General features: G+C 34.3%; 2 protein-coding genes across 2 annotated transcripts in view; one reads left to right on the top strand and one right to left on the bottom strand.

The window, feature by feature from the left end:
* The window catches only part of LOC134275582 (gamma-tubulin complex component 6-like), a 31376-nt gene extending 23046 nt beyond the window's left edge, over positions 1 to 8330 (top strand). Inside the window, 11 exon segments of the mRNA XM_062757848.1 lie at positions 192 to 1050; positions 1132 to 1156; positions 1379 to 1547; positions 2451 to 2592; positions 2738 to 2894; positions 3955 to 3992; positions 4240 to 4372; positions 5496 to 5550; positions 5847 to 6008; positions 6206 to 6405; positions 8078 to 8330. Of these exon segments, the coding sequence (XP_062613832.1) occupies positions 192 to 1050; positions 1132 to 1156; positions 1379 to 1547; positions 2451 to 2592; positions 2738 to 2894; positions 3955 to 3992; positions 4240 to 4372; positions 5496 to 5550; positions 5847 to 6008; positions 6206 to 6405; positions 8078 to 8169 (2032 nt within the window). The 3' untranslated portion in view covers positions 8170 to 8330.
* Positions 8331 to 9009: 679 nt separating this feature from the next.
* LOC134275564 (transmembrane protein 18-like) lies at positions 9010 to 11629 on the bottom strand. Its single transcript, XM_062757833.1, has 5 exons — positions 11474 to 11629; positions 10661 to 10778; positions 10377 to 10431; positions 10030 to 10123; positions 9010 to 9600 (listed from the first exon to the last, which is right to left on the bottom strand). Exons 1-5 carry the CDS (start codon positions 11543 to 11545, stop codon positions 9493 to 9495), a joined length of 447 nt encoding a protein of 148 aa, XP_062613817.1. The 5' UTR covers positions 11546 to 11629; the 3' UTR covers positions 9010 to 9492.
* Between the last annotated feature and the right edge of the window lie 1726 nt (positions 11630 to 13355).

Below are 13355 nucleotides of genomic sequence, written 5' to 3'. Positions count from 1 at the left end.
CACTTACAAAATCAAATTGTGCAGAAGTTTAAGTAAAAACATATTTTAAAAATTGTAATCTTTTGAACATTTATTAGAAATAGATTCATGATTTTATGAAAAGAATTCAATGATCTATTAGATAATGTATTAAAGATCAAATGAGTCAGTATCTAAGAAGTAAAGGTTAAAGGTACACTGCTTTGTTATAGTCTGGAGAAGGAAAGTGGTCATCTATCAGAACACCAGCCTGAAGTGTCGCGAGGGAGGAGGGTAAACATGGAGAGTGAAGAATCCACAAACAAGCCTACCATCCATGTCTTCCCCGAGCATCATCCATCTAAAGAAACTACTGACCTTACATCAGCCAAACCACACATTCACATTGTGTCTGACAGACATTCCTCTAAAGAGTCGGAACCTATAAAGAGTACCAAGATCGGAGTTAAGCTCTCCAGTCATATGAGTGCAACAACTGAGACTGAATCTAAGGAATACAAACCCCATCTAAAGTCACATGGTGATAGGAACGCCACAAAGGAGTCCACAAAAACTAAAGAGGTCAGTTTCCCAAAGCTTAAAGGTCAGGTTGGGACAGGTGTATCAGCTGAAACTCAAGGGAAAGAGTGGAAAGTGAAGCCAGCTAGTCTGTATGGACACGTCAGCCAGCTGTCTAAACAGGAAGTCCAGATCAACGTCCCACGGCTCAAACGCCCAGAGGAAATCTACGCATCTCTGGAATCTGACTACAAGGACTTTGGAATCAAACCCAGAATTAAAATGAGCAAAAAAATGTCTGCCACAAAGGAATCGGAGGCCAGTGATGCTCCAAGGTCAGGAATCAAGTTCTCTAGTGTGATGTCATCCACGAAGGAGTCTGAGTGGGTAGATACAGACAAGGCCAGACTGGAGAAATTCAAACGACAGAACGTCTATGGTCACTCCTCAGACTCTACTGTCCAGGCCCTGCTGTATGGATTGAAGAGAGATAAAGGTAGGCAAACTTAACATTTCTTAAATTTATTTGAAATGTCTTCATCTTAATAATCCTTTAACTCTAGTAAATATTCAATTTGTTTCAACATTTTGCAAATATTAATTTAGATGAATGTGTTTTTTGTTGACAAATGTCTCAATTGAAAATCCAGACACCCCTGTAATAACTTTGAAATATGCTGTAAGAAACAATATAAAACTCCATGCACATGTATAAAATAAACTGAAATTTGGCATGAAAAATTTATTAAGCCTTCAACAAAATTATTTATTTACCAAAGAAAACTAAATGTACTCTAAATAGTTGTTTGTGAATTCAGTTACATTTAAATGCCAGTTTCTTTTTTAAAAACTGTTTACTTGTACCTGATCTTCAATTTTACAATACTTTATATTCTGGCAGGCCAGCCCCCTGTTGTTGATTTGCTAATGATGTCATCAGGTATGGTTTACGGAGGTCATGGGGATTATGGGATATCTCAGATGACAGATGTGGATGTGTATGATTATCTGCCCCTGACAGAGATCATGGAGAGATGCCTTACCAAGATAACTTATGTAACATTTCCCTTGTAACACACAATATAGTTGCCAACTCCTTGTACATTTATAACCCGATTAATTTTTATGACCCGGCGGGTCATGCTTTTCATAAACTGAATTTTTCAAAAAAATAATTAAAAACCTTTAAAAGTATTATTATCAGTGCAGGTGTAAACAATTAACTGGGTGTTGTTTTGACAAATCAATGTTTGAAGTCAATTAAAATGGCTTGTGAACTATATCGTTATCAGGGCCAGCACAAATTGAACCAAACACATGTCTCTGATTGAACCAAAAAAAGAAACAATATTTATGTACACATCAAGTAATCTGGGAAAAAAAACTTTCATTATATAAAGTGATCGAAAACAGTGTAGGCCTAACTTCACATTTAATATATACATATTGCAGTAGTTAATTAATGAGAGAGGAAAAATAACTTCAAAACTAAAATTGGTATACTTTCAAATTTAGCAGAAGCTGAAAAGGCTTTTTAAAAAAAAAATGCACACTTACTTCAGGTCAATACTGAAATATGAAACCTTCAATTCTCTTTTTTAACATGTAAATTTAATCAAATTATGTATGAATTTTTTGTCATTGTAAATTAAAGCTTTTTCAATAAAAGAATTTACACAAATACTTTGTATATATATAATTATGTATAAAATTTAATCATGGTAAATATGTCGTGAATGTCGTTACGCGTTATGACCAGATTTTTTACTTTCCAAATCTGGTCATGACCAGATTTTTACATGCTGGAGGTTGGCAAGTATGAGAATGTAAAATAAAGAAATTTATTTTTTTTATTGAAAGAAGAGCCAAAATACTTATTTTAGCATCAAATATCTGACCAAGAAACACAGTAGATTTAACCAAATTTGTATACAGGATTACCATTGGTTGATTTTACCATGTTTGTTTTACAGGATTTCATTGGTGAATGAGAGTCTGTTGGATTACTTCTTTGTGGAGCTACGTCTTATGGACCACTTTAAAGCTCTGAGGCGCTACCTCCTTATGGAAAATGGAGACTTCGCTCAGATGCTGAGTGATATGTTGTTTGAAAAGGTTGTTGCAAATATTAAATAAAATGGGGCAGGGATGGTACAATCTTACATGTGACTGAACGGGACTTTAAAAGTCACTTTTAATTGTCTCAAAATGTTTGCACATGTAAAAAAAAATCTAACTTTTAGTGATATTTTCATGATAGATTTCTTCCCCTGTAAGTGCACGAGAGATGTTGACACCCCTGTTTCTAAATGGTGCCTTATCCAAGGCACTCAAGTCCACCACACAAACAGATGATAAACTGGCTGAAAATCTCAGCTTTGCCTTCAAGTATCCTCCAGGACATATCCCAGCTAAAGGTTGGTGTTCATACTCATCAGGTTGTGATAGATCTGTTGCAATGCAAAGAAGTGGTAAAGCTGTAACAATTTTATATGGAGAACAGCTGAAACATTTGGTTTTATCACACTTGAATAATTGTTGTAATTCTGTAATGCCATATCAAAACTCACAGTCAAAACTCATTAACTGGAATTTGACAGATCTGAGGAAAAAAAGTTATCTGGCGATTTGAGATATAGAGGGTAAAATAGAATAGGAGGTTAGGGTGCCCAGATTACTTCAACATATTTCTGGCATTTAAGATTTGGGGTTTGAGATACTGAAGTCCAGATATATTTAATTAGCATCATATTTCTTTGTTCATACAGTAAATGTAAAAACAATAAAGTTTAAGCAGTAATCTGTATAATACAATGGGTATTTCAAAATTTCTGGCAACTGTTTAATAAAAAAATTAACCATTTTATGGAAATTATTGAGTTTGATATCATTGGAAAGATCACAGAAATATGCACATATGGTGTCGTCACGTTGTAATTTTTATCACGTAATAACTCCAAAAATGATGTCAGAGTATAGAATGTTTAGCATACTGAAAAGTCACGTTTTTATCCATATGAGACAATCGTAAAAGTACTGCCAAAGGCTTATTTGAAAAAATATTTCAAAGAAAATTTTAATTTGCAAAGAGATGGAGGAGGACTATGGTACTGTGTATCAGCAGTTCCATATTTCATTGTATGGTTTGTTAACTTTGTTTACTAGCACGGTTTATGTCCACTTATGCTATAATCGACATTCATTTAAGATTTTTATTTACATGATATTGCTGGATTTTCACCCTTTTTTTTAGCTCTCAATTGTATGAAATATTACATCATAAAAATTATAACGTGACGTCACAATATGCATGTGTATATTTTTCTGATCTTTCCAATGATTTCAAACTCAACAATTTCCGTAAAATGGTTAATTTTTTATTAAACAGTTGCCAGAACTTTTGAAATGCGCCTTGTACACTTTTTTACTTGTCATAAATAATTTTATAAAATGGTAATTTGTTTTCCTATATTATAGGGAGGTCTGTTTTAGACTGTATGGAACTTCGTTATATAGTAAGTATGGCTTTATACCTTACATATATTAAAACTCTTTATAGTAGATAGCAGATACAGTATGTAAAGCCCACATTATGTTACATGTTTAATATACATGGTTTAAAACTGATATGTTTCATGGTAGAACATAACAATACTAGGCAAATAGTAACATTCTGTACAAAAAGGGATATACATGTATTAGATGTGCTGCAACACTAAGTAAATATACAGTGTTAACAGTAGATAATGAATTCCTTTGCAGGTATCCTGGCCAGTAAACATTGTAATCACAGAGGAGTCTGTCAACAAATACAACCAGATCTTCTCCTTCATGGTGCTACAGAAACAAACGGTGTGGGTGCTCAAAGATGTCTGGCATAGACTCAAACGAGCAGGTCAGTATTAAAAAATCAGGACGAAATTCCAGTGTTCCTTTAGTGTTATCAGCTTGTTTTTTTTCTTCATGGTGTTTTTGATATTATTACATTTTTACCAGTGAAATACTGTAATTTATTCATTGAATAGAAATTATGTGACAAATATCAGAAGTGCGGTAAAACTCGAGATTTTCCTTCCCATAACTGAGAGTGTAGTAAAAAAAAATCTTCCTTAACCTGATATAAGATAGATAGAAGTAAATAAACCATTCTGACAGAGAATAAAACTGCCAAAATTACCTCAAAGAGCAAGAGCAACTTAGGGCCTTTTTTGGCCCTGAGAATTTCTGAAAAATCAAAACTGCTTAGTTTAGGCCGAAAATGCCGGATTTATAACATGGACTCTCGTTGACTTAATATCTATTGAACATGACCTAATTTTCCCTTTAGTCAATGCATTATGATGTCATAAAATGTGCCAATTTCCCATATCCTATAAATACCTTTGAAAATGGCCTAAAATCCAAGATCAAAAAACAAGTTTTAATTTTTGGATCATGGACTGTGCTCATATTGTTATTCTTTGCTGAAGGTAGTCAAATATGCATGTTTTCTGAAAAATTCAAGAATATTGCATTTTTTTAAAGCCTGATTTCCAATACCTGGATTCTCACAAAGAAGTTTAATTATTATATATAATAGGAAATGAAAGCACTTAGGCTCTACTTTATTTTGATATATGAAATAGGTAGGAGGGTAATAGTCAAATAATTGATTTAAGTACAGGGCCATTTTTTGCACAAAGTGAACCTAGCTCTTGGTTGCTAAATCCATGTTTACGATGTTTTCACCTCACTTAGCTATGACGTCTCAACCGCTCAACTATGTCATCGTGTAGCCTATGACTGTATTTCAAAAAGACAGAGGCAAAGGAAAAAAAATCAAAGAAATTTTTTAAAATGTAATAAACAGAAAATTCAATGTTTTGTAGTTAAATATGGAATTCATTTCACTTGTGAGACAGGATTTTTTGATATTTTCACTCCTGCTTCACACTCTTGAAAATATCAAAAAATGCCGTCCCACTTGTGAAATAAATTCCATATTCAACTACAAAACATTGAATATCCTCTATTTACAGCTCTTTTTCACAAAGCTGGCAATGCCTCTCAGTTCCGACGTCTACAGCTTTACAGGTAGGTAGTTAATTACTGTTTAAGAACTGAAAGCAGCACTTTGGTTAATGGATACATTGTAAATAAATCTGGCTCTGTCAACAGCAGCAATCATAATATTACATATACATGGAGTATTTATACCACAGAATATATATGTGTGTACATATCCGAAGATTTTGTTGTTGAAGAAATTACGAAATATTGCAATTGTGAAATGCAAGATTTTTTATCAGTAATATATAAATTATGACCAGTGTAACTGAAGATGTATCTGAAAACACGAAAAATCTTTTGCTCTTCCCATGCTTCTTTAGACAAGAAATGCAGCATTTTGTGAGAGTAATGCAGGGATACATTTCACATCAAGTTATTTTTGTCACCTGGAACGAATTTAAAGCTTCCCTGAAGTCGGACGTACAAAACCTGGATGACCTGATCCGAGTTCATGACGACTACCTTGACCGTGCCATATTCAGGTTTGATCATGTCTCGCAGTCAAGATGCATGTTTTAAGACATTTGTTTGATAGTTTTATCAGGGCACATGCAGTGATTTTATTGTTTTATTTTGAAGTTTTTAAAAGCATTTCAAGACCCATTTTTTTTTTTTTTAAATTTAACCGACTATTGCTTCATTTAAACATGAGAGTAAACTTCCTTATCTTTTATTACAGGTGTTTGTTGAACACAAAAGCAGCCAAAATAATGAAGATAATGCGTGACATGTTTAGCCTAATCCTTCAGTTCCGTACTCTGTTAGTGGCTGCAGACTGGAGGAGGGATAAAACCACGGGGGAGGTATCTCATGCCAACTTCAACCTCATGCTCAAGTGTTTCCAAAATTTCAGGCAGTATTCCATTTTTCTCTTCAAAGGTCAGTTTTAGTCCTTAATAATCTAAAGTATGTCTTAGCTATATGAAGCTGTAAAGCATTTATCAATCTGCATTGTTCAAATCATTACCCCCTGGTGTATGGCTTGGGCCACAGCACTATTACAAAGGATGGAGGGGGGGTTGTCGGAGGAAGAGCAGCAGGGCCAAAGTTACTCAAATGAGCATTGTGGCCTCTTGTTATGGTGTCATATTTTTGCGGTTTTTGCCTGCATGTTGCCTATCTTTGACATTCTTTTACAAATCATGTCCGGGCTATAAAATCTTAAATTGGAAAGCATTCAAACCAACAGTATATTTTGCTCAGATTTATAGTTTGTTATGATATGACCCTGATACAAGTTATTATGTCACTGAAATCAATTGCAGTAGGATATTATACCCCACGCAACAAGTTGCGTGAGGTATAATGATTTTGACCTGTCCGTCAGAGTGTCAGTCAGTCTGTCAGTCCTGTTTTTTTGTCAGCGCAACTCCTCTTAAACCGCTGCACAGGATTTCATCAAACTTTGTAGATATGTAGGACACAATGTGTAGATGTGCATATTACCAGGAATTTCCAATTCCTCAATTTTTTCCGGGAATTTCCGCACTTTTTAACTTAGATTTTTGGCCTTATCTTGAATATAGAGATGAACAGTTTGTCAGCGCAACTCCTCATAAACTGCTGCACAGAATTTCATCAAAGTTTGCAGATATTTAGGACACAATGTTTAGATGTGCATATTACAAGGAAATTCCGATTTTTTTATTTTTCCGGGAATTTCCGCACTTTTTAAATTAGATTTTTGGCCATACCTTGAATATAGAGATGAACAGTTTGTCAGTGAAACTCTTCATAAACTGCTGCACAGAATTTCATCAAGGTTTGCAGATATTTAGGACACAATGTGTAGATGTGCATACCAGGGTATTACAAGGAAATTCCGACTTTTCAACTTAGGGGGTTTGCATTTTACACAATGTGTAGATGTGCATACCAGGGTATTACAAGGAAATTCCGATTTTTATTTTTCTGGGATTTCTGCACTTTTCAACTTAGATTTTTGGCCATACCTTGAATATAGAGATGAACAGTTTGTCAGTGCAACTCCTCTTACACCGCTGCACAGAATTTCGTCAAACTTTGCAGATATTTAGGACACAATGTATAGATGTGCATATTACCAGGAGATTCCGATTCCTTTTATTTTTTCCGTGAATTTCCACACTTTTCAACTTAGATTTTTGGCCATACCTTGAATATAGAGATGAACAGTTTGTCAGTGCAACTCCTCTTACACCGCTGCACGGATTTTTGTCAAACTTTACAGATATTTAGAAAACTGTGCAGATGTTAATATAACTGGGAAATTCCGATTCCTTTCTTATTTTCGGGATTTTCAGCACTTTGAGTTTTGGGGGAGCGTGGGGTATATGAGCTTGCTCACTTTTTCTTTCATTAGATGTTAAAGTTATGTTCTGGCTTTAAATTTCTATTCCTGTATTAGAATGATCTTAAATAATCTTAATTTTGATACATGTATTGTCCGTTGGTGAGCCATCATTTTAATCAATGCGGTAAACAGATGCTGTTTGGCTTTCTTTAAAACCATGTTTTCATCATAAGGATCTGCAAAAAGCCAAATTTGAACAAAATCTGTTTTATTTTATAGTGATCAGTAAACTTGTGAAGCGTGGCTACCAGTCACATCTCCAGGACTTCCTGCTGCGACTCAACTTCAACGATTATTACCGAGACACATAGCCATGGACCCTCCACACAGACAATGTTGATATTCATTAACACTTTAAACAGCCTCAAGTTCTGTGATATACAAGTATAATATCTGTTAACTTTTAGACACTTCTTATTTATTTATTATGTATAATTTGAATAGCAATAAAATTTCTATTCATTAAAGGATTTTCTATAGTCTTGTACATTCATTTAGGATTATCAACCTTTACTAAATTAGGCACAAAAAAATGGTTATGCCCCAGTATGACAGCTTGTGGTCAAGAAAGGTCTGGTCACAAGGAATATATGTGTGAAATATGAAAGCCCTAGCACCAATCATTCAGAAAATATGACCAAGGTTAAAGCTTTTCAAATGTAGGTCATAGTTCAAGGTCATTTGGTAAAAAAAAAATTATGGTACAAAAACAAATTGTCTTGTCAAAGGGAATATATAAATAATCAAAAAGTCAATTGTTCAAAAGTTATGAACAAGGTAGAAGTTTTACAAAAGTAGGTCATACTCTAGATCAAGGTCAAGAGGTAAAAAAAAAAAGTTGGAACTCTAAAAAGCCTTGTATTACTTTGAAATAGAAAAAGTCACAGAACCAGTCCTTCAAGAATTATAGCCAAGCTTAAAATTGGTAAAATTTTGAAAAAGTAAATTAATCTTGAAGGACAAGGATAAATCTTTTTTTTACCTAAACAAAGGTCTTGTCACAAAAAATTCACATGAAAATGACATCCCTAGGCCTAGTACCATCCATTCACAAGTTATATGCAAGGCCAAAGTTTTTGTAGAGAAAACAGACAGTCCAAACACCACATATTCTCCTGAATCTTCAATTATGGGGACATAAAAACTACAACACTGATCAGGATGCTTTAATGCAAAATGTTACCTTTTTACAATTTTAAACAGCTAACATTTTATTCAAGATACTCAAGAAATTCACTGTAGTATTGAGATGAATTTTATTGCACTTCAACACAAACTGCACAACAGCAGCAAAAATCCCCGAGATTTCATGTAGAATTTCAATACACGATAAAATTGATATGCCTAGTGTGATACTGTACACCAATCAAAGAGTATTGTTTAATGTCCTAATCTAAAAATAGCATACATCTATTTCTTTGCCAAAGTTTTTCGATACTTGAATCTTTTTCCACAATTTTATTGCAAATGTACAAGTGAGGATATACATCCATATGTAATAATGCTATATAATTTACATCTGCATCTTAACTGATGAACATATAATTTTCATATTCATCTTTATACAAATGAACATTGTAAAGAACAAATTATAAATAATTAATATTGAGATAAAATCCTAAATAAGGTTGGAGTTAGTTTTCTTTCTTTTCTTTTTTCTTTTCCTCTGCTTTTCTTTTTGCATCCATTTTCACCCTTCTCATCTGAGACACAGCTGCTCCAAGGTTTGACATCCAGATAAACTAAAAAAAAAAACAAACAAATTAGAAAAAAATTGATAATCAGTAGAAAATTACAAAGATTTCGGACATTGATGTTACTTAGAATGGATGTGAATTTAAAAAGCACATAACCCCAAGCAGGATTAAATACAAATTTATCTTAAGCATTAATGAATTTTAAAAAAAGATGTTGACTTGATGATTAATTATGCACAGTATTCCAATACTGTTAGCGACAAATGATAAATATCCGAAATGAAGATCTGCATGTGAGTAGGCAGTAAGGTGTGTTTTATTTTGGCTAGCAGTTAAGTTTTAATCCAAGCCACCACTTTTCACGGTCTTTCTGAAAGCTCTCTCAATGGCGGACAATAAATATTTCGGAGTCTTCAGTTCTCTCTGCACTGAATTGATCTTAGTGTAAGATAGTAACGCTAGTCAAATACTTACCAGTAAAAACAGACAGTTGAACAGGACAGGTGTGGAATAGACAGTAGAGAAGAACAACCCATTGCTGTCAAAGTACTGCTCCTTCGTAAAAAGTCTAAAAAAAAGAAAAATAACACAACATTAATTAAAGATTGAATAATTACCATGATGATTTTTTTGAACTTATCATGAAAACATTTCACAACGTGATTGGGTGGTGCTGTTGCACTACATTTAAGTTTTCATACTGAAGTAATAACTAAAACTAATCACTGTACTTTTACGCATTGGAAAACACTACAGTAAAAGCAATGTTTTAATCACAGATTCTGTTTGTAATCAATTTACACAAATGGAAAAATGCTTACTTCCAATTTTTAGCTGCCAGCTCATTTAAATTCTCAGCAAAATACACAGACAAAACTGCAATAGAGGTTAAAAAATGGAACACTCTGAATTCACTAGTGATTGCAAAGAAATACCAATTAATATTAATACTCCAGATAGGTAGCATAAATCACAGGAGTTCAAATGTTAGCAAATTTAAGTCAACAGGAATATGCATCCTAAAGTTTGATAACTTTGTAAGGGTTTGGAATGTGGCTTTCTCCTTTACCAGATTTATTAATGCAGAATATGTATCTGTACTTACGTAAAATAACAAATATAACAGCCTGGATTGCTCCACTTCTACGAGTCACAAGGATCAGGAAGAAACAGGTGATATGGAACATGAGGAGTGCTATCAGCCACTTCTCTGTCCAGTCAATCTACTCAGATAAAACGTCATTGTGAGTTTTTTTAAGAAAGTTCCTTACACTACTAAATGAAAGTTGATCTGAATAAACTATGAACAAGGCTCCCCTTCAACAACATCTTATTTTTCTTTGGGAGGACCTCAGGTATGTTGGCTTAGCATGCTTTTCCTAGATGCAATTATGCCATTAGATTTTGTCCAGATTATGCTCACTTATTCTGTTAGGAGCAGCTGATCACAGGTACTTGTCTTGATTTCTAGATATGTATACCTACATGCTGAATTTGCTTTTATACATAATATGATAATTATATCAATAGTGTTGGTAATATTCCTTGACACTTCACGGTCAAACCAGGACCCAGTACCACAGGCACTTGAAGTGTAAATATTGAGTATATGTATGTACAAAAAAAACTTGCACATGCACATACTCAATATTTACATGAAACTTCCAGTGCTCGTGCCCAGTACCTGTTCAGTTGACCAGCGGTCGTTTTTGATCATTACATGTTGCACAACAAACTTTTGAACATAGGCATAATCAAATATTGAATGTGCATATTTGTTTTATCTCTAACTGGTGGATCGGATTTGTCCCACCGATTAATAAATATTTATATATATACGCAGTTTACAGTGTGTACAACATTCGCGAATGTTCCAACATCATTTCTGACGATATGCATCTAACGTTACTGTTCTTACCGTGGCAATGTAAGTGAAGAAGTCATTGACTTCGTCGATTCTAACAGGTCTCTCTGGTCCTGTACTTTCCATGTTAATAGAGATTCTTATTCCCTCATCCGCACCGCATTGATCCCCACGTCGTGTTTACATGTCGAGTACATTGGAATATCGAACCCGATCAAAAATGAAACGGTCCGATGGGCCTGGTACATGATATAAAACAGCTAGGACAGAAAGGTTTGTAGATTGTTGAGAAAGATTATATATATACTTTAGGTCAATGTAAAAATATATAAACAGGCTAGGGGGTGTGGGGGGATAAATCAGATAGTTTTAATAAATGTATAATCATGATCGTGAATTCATGTACATAAATAACATGAATAAGTTCTGAGCCAAAATATTTGTTATATTATATATATAGGTCACACTGTGAAATGTATGGAGATAACGAACATTTTTCAACCTCAAAAGCCCAATAAACGATACAAAATAGGATCAGAGCAAACCACGGACCTCCAATCCATCAGATATGGGATAAGGTGCCATAGAGGTTTGAGCAGGATCCCCGGTCACAACCTCCGTGTGATTCTTGTCATGATCGGGATGTAACGGAAAAATCCGTCGACAATTCAGCGTGTAAATAATGGCATAATACAGGGGCGTAGCAACAGGGGGGGGGGCACTTTTTTTCCCAACCTTACTTATACTATAGGAAATGTTAATTGAATGCCCGACCACTTTTAGTGATGTACCGAAAATGTAGTATTAGAATTGATACTGAAAGTAGTTGACACTGAGAAAAAGTCCCCCCCCCCCCCCCCACGAAATAGGATTTTCGGGTTTGGGCAACTTTTTCCTTTTTCAGGTAAGTAAAAAAAATTCTCTGGATGCTCCCCCCCCCCCCACTTTCAAAAACGATGCTACGCGCCTGTAATAATTATTATAAACTAGAAACGATCTCGTTGCGAGCAACGAGAGGTCTTCCGTCCGATTCTGAAAAAAAAAAATAACTCGTAAAGTCGAGCTGAGAAGTGATTAAAAATTTTGGTCACAAATTGAATCCAGGTTGCCAGCGTGAAAATCCAATCCGCTTTTTTCCTTAATTTTTATCCCCAACGCGCTAACCATTACACTATTGGGAGTTCTGCTCTAAATGTACTTGTGTATACTTTTCTACAGTACACCTGTCTAAGAATTATAAAAGACGGGCCATTATTCATTATTTCGCGCCAAGCACCACGTTAAATCTTCGCGCCTTTTCTTTGGACTGATCTATTAAATAGGTGTGATAGCTTCAATGAAATTAAGAAAAAAGTACGTTCTCATAGCCTACATTTCGAGGTTTAGAAAATATATTTAACACATTGTACACATTCTATAGAAAAGTAACACAAAAGCACTGAAATGACTGTAATTTAATTGTTTTTTATTTCCCGTCTCAGGAGTGAACTATGCCGATTAGTTACACTTTCATAAAAAGGTTGAAATGTTTCGCCGAAAAACATGCCTTGCTCTACGACAGTCAAGGAATCAGATACCATTTATGTTCAATAACTTGATTCAGATCTTTGAGAAAAGAATGTAAATATAAACTCCATTAGACGGTCTTATTAAAATGGTTTTCTTATTTTTGTTTTTTTTCTAATCGTTTAATATCACACAAGTGTGCATGGGAAAATCAGTGGTTCTACGCTTTTTACTTACTATGTATATGCATCGATATTGTTTCTTGAAAAACTGTAACTTATAACTATGATTTAAGATATGTTTTTCCGTCTTGCAAAACAAATGATAATAGGTATCTCTCATTTGCACATTTAGTCTTTTCTTTTTCTACTTTGAGAACCAACCAAAACCAGTTACAGAGGACGTTTGAGAAGACACTGGAATAAATCAT

The sequence above is a fragment of the Saccostrea cucullata genome, unplaced genomic scaffold (genome assembly GCF_032062105.1).
Source record: "Saccostrea cucullata isolate Sc308-1 unplaced genomic scaffold, CSIRO_AGI_Scuc_v1 ctg461, whole genome shotgun sequence".
Classification (NCBI taxonomy): domain Eukaryota; kingdom Metazoa; phylum Mollusca; class Bivalvia; order Ostreida; family Ostreidae; genus Saccostrea; species Saccostrea cuccullata.
This window is presented reverse-complemented; position numbering and strand designations above follow the sequence as displayed.

Excerpts from the sequence above, each read along its gene's own strand:
- LOC134275564 (XM_062757833.1), bottom strand. The coding sequence starts at position 11,545 with ATGGAAAGTACAGGACCAGAGAGACCTGTTAGAATCGACGAAGTCAAT. Across the intron at positions 10,779-11,473 it reads TCTTCACTTACATTGCCACG|ATTGACTGGACAGAGAAGTG; the intron begins GTAAGAACAGTA and ends TTATCTGAGTAG. Across the intron at positions 10,124-10,376 it reads CTGGCAGCTAAAAATTGGAA|ACTTTTTACGAAGGAGCAGT; the intron begins GTAAGCATTTTT and ends TCTTTTTTTTAG.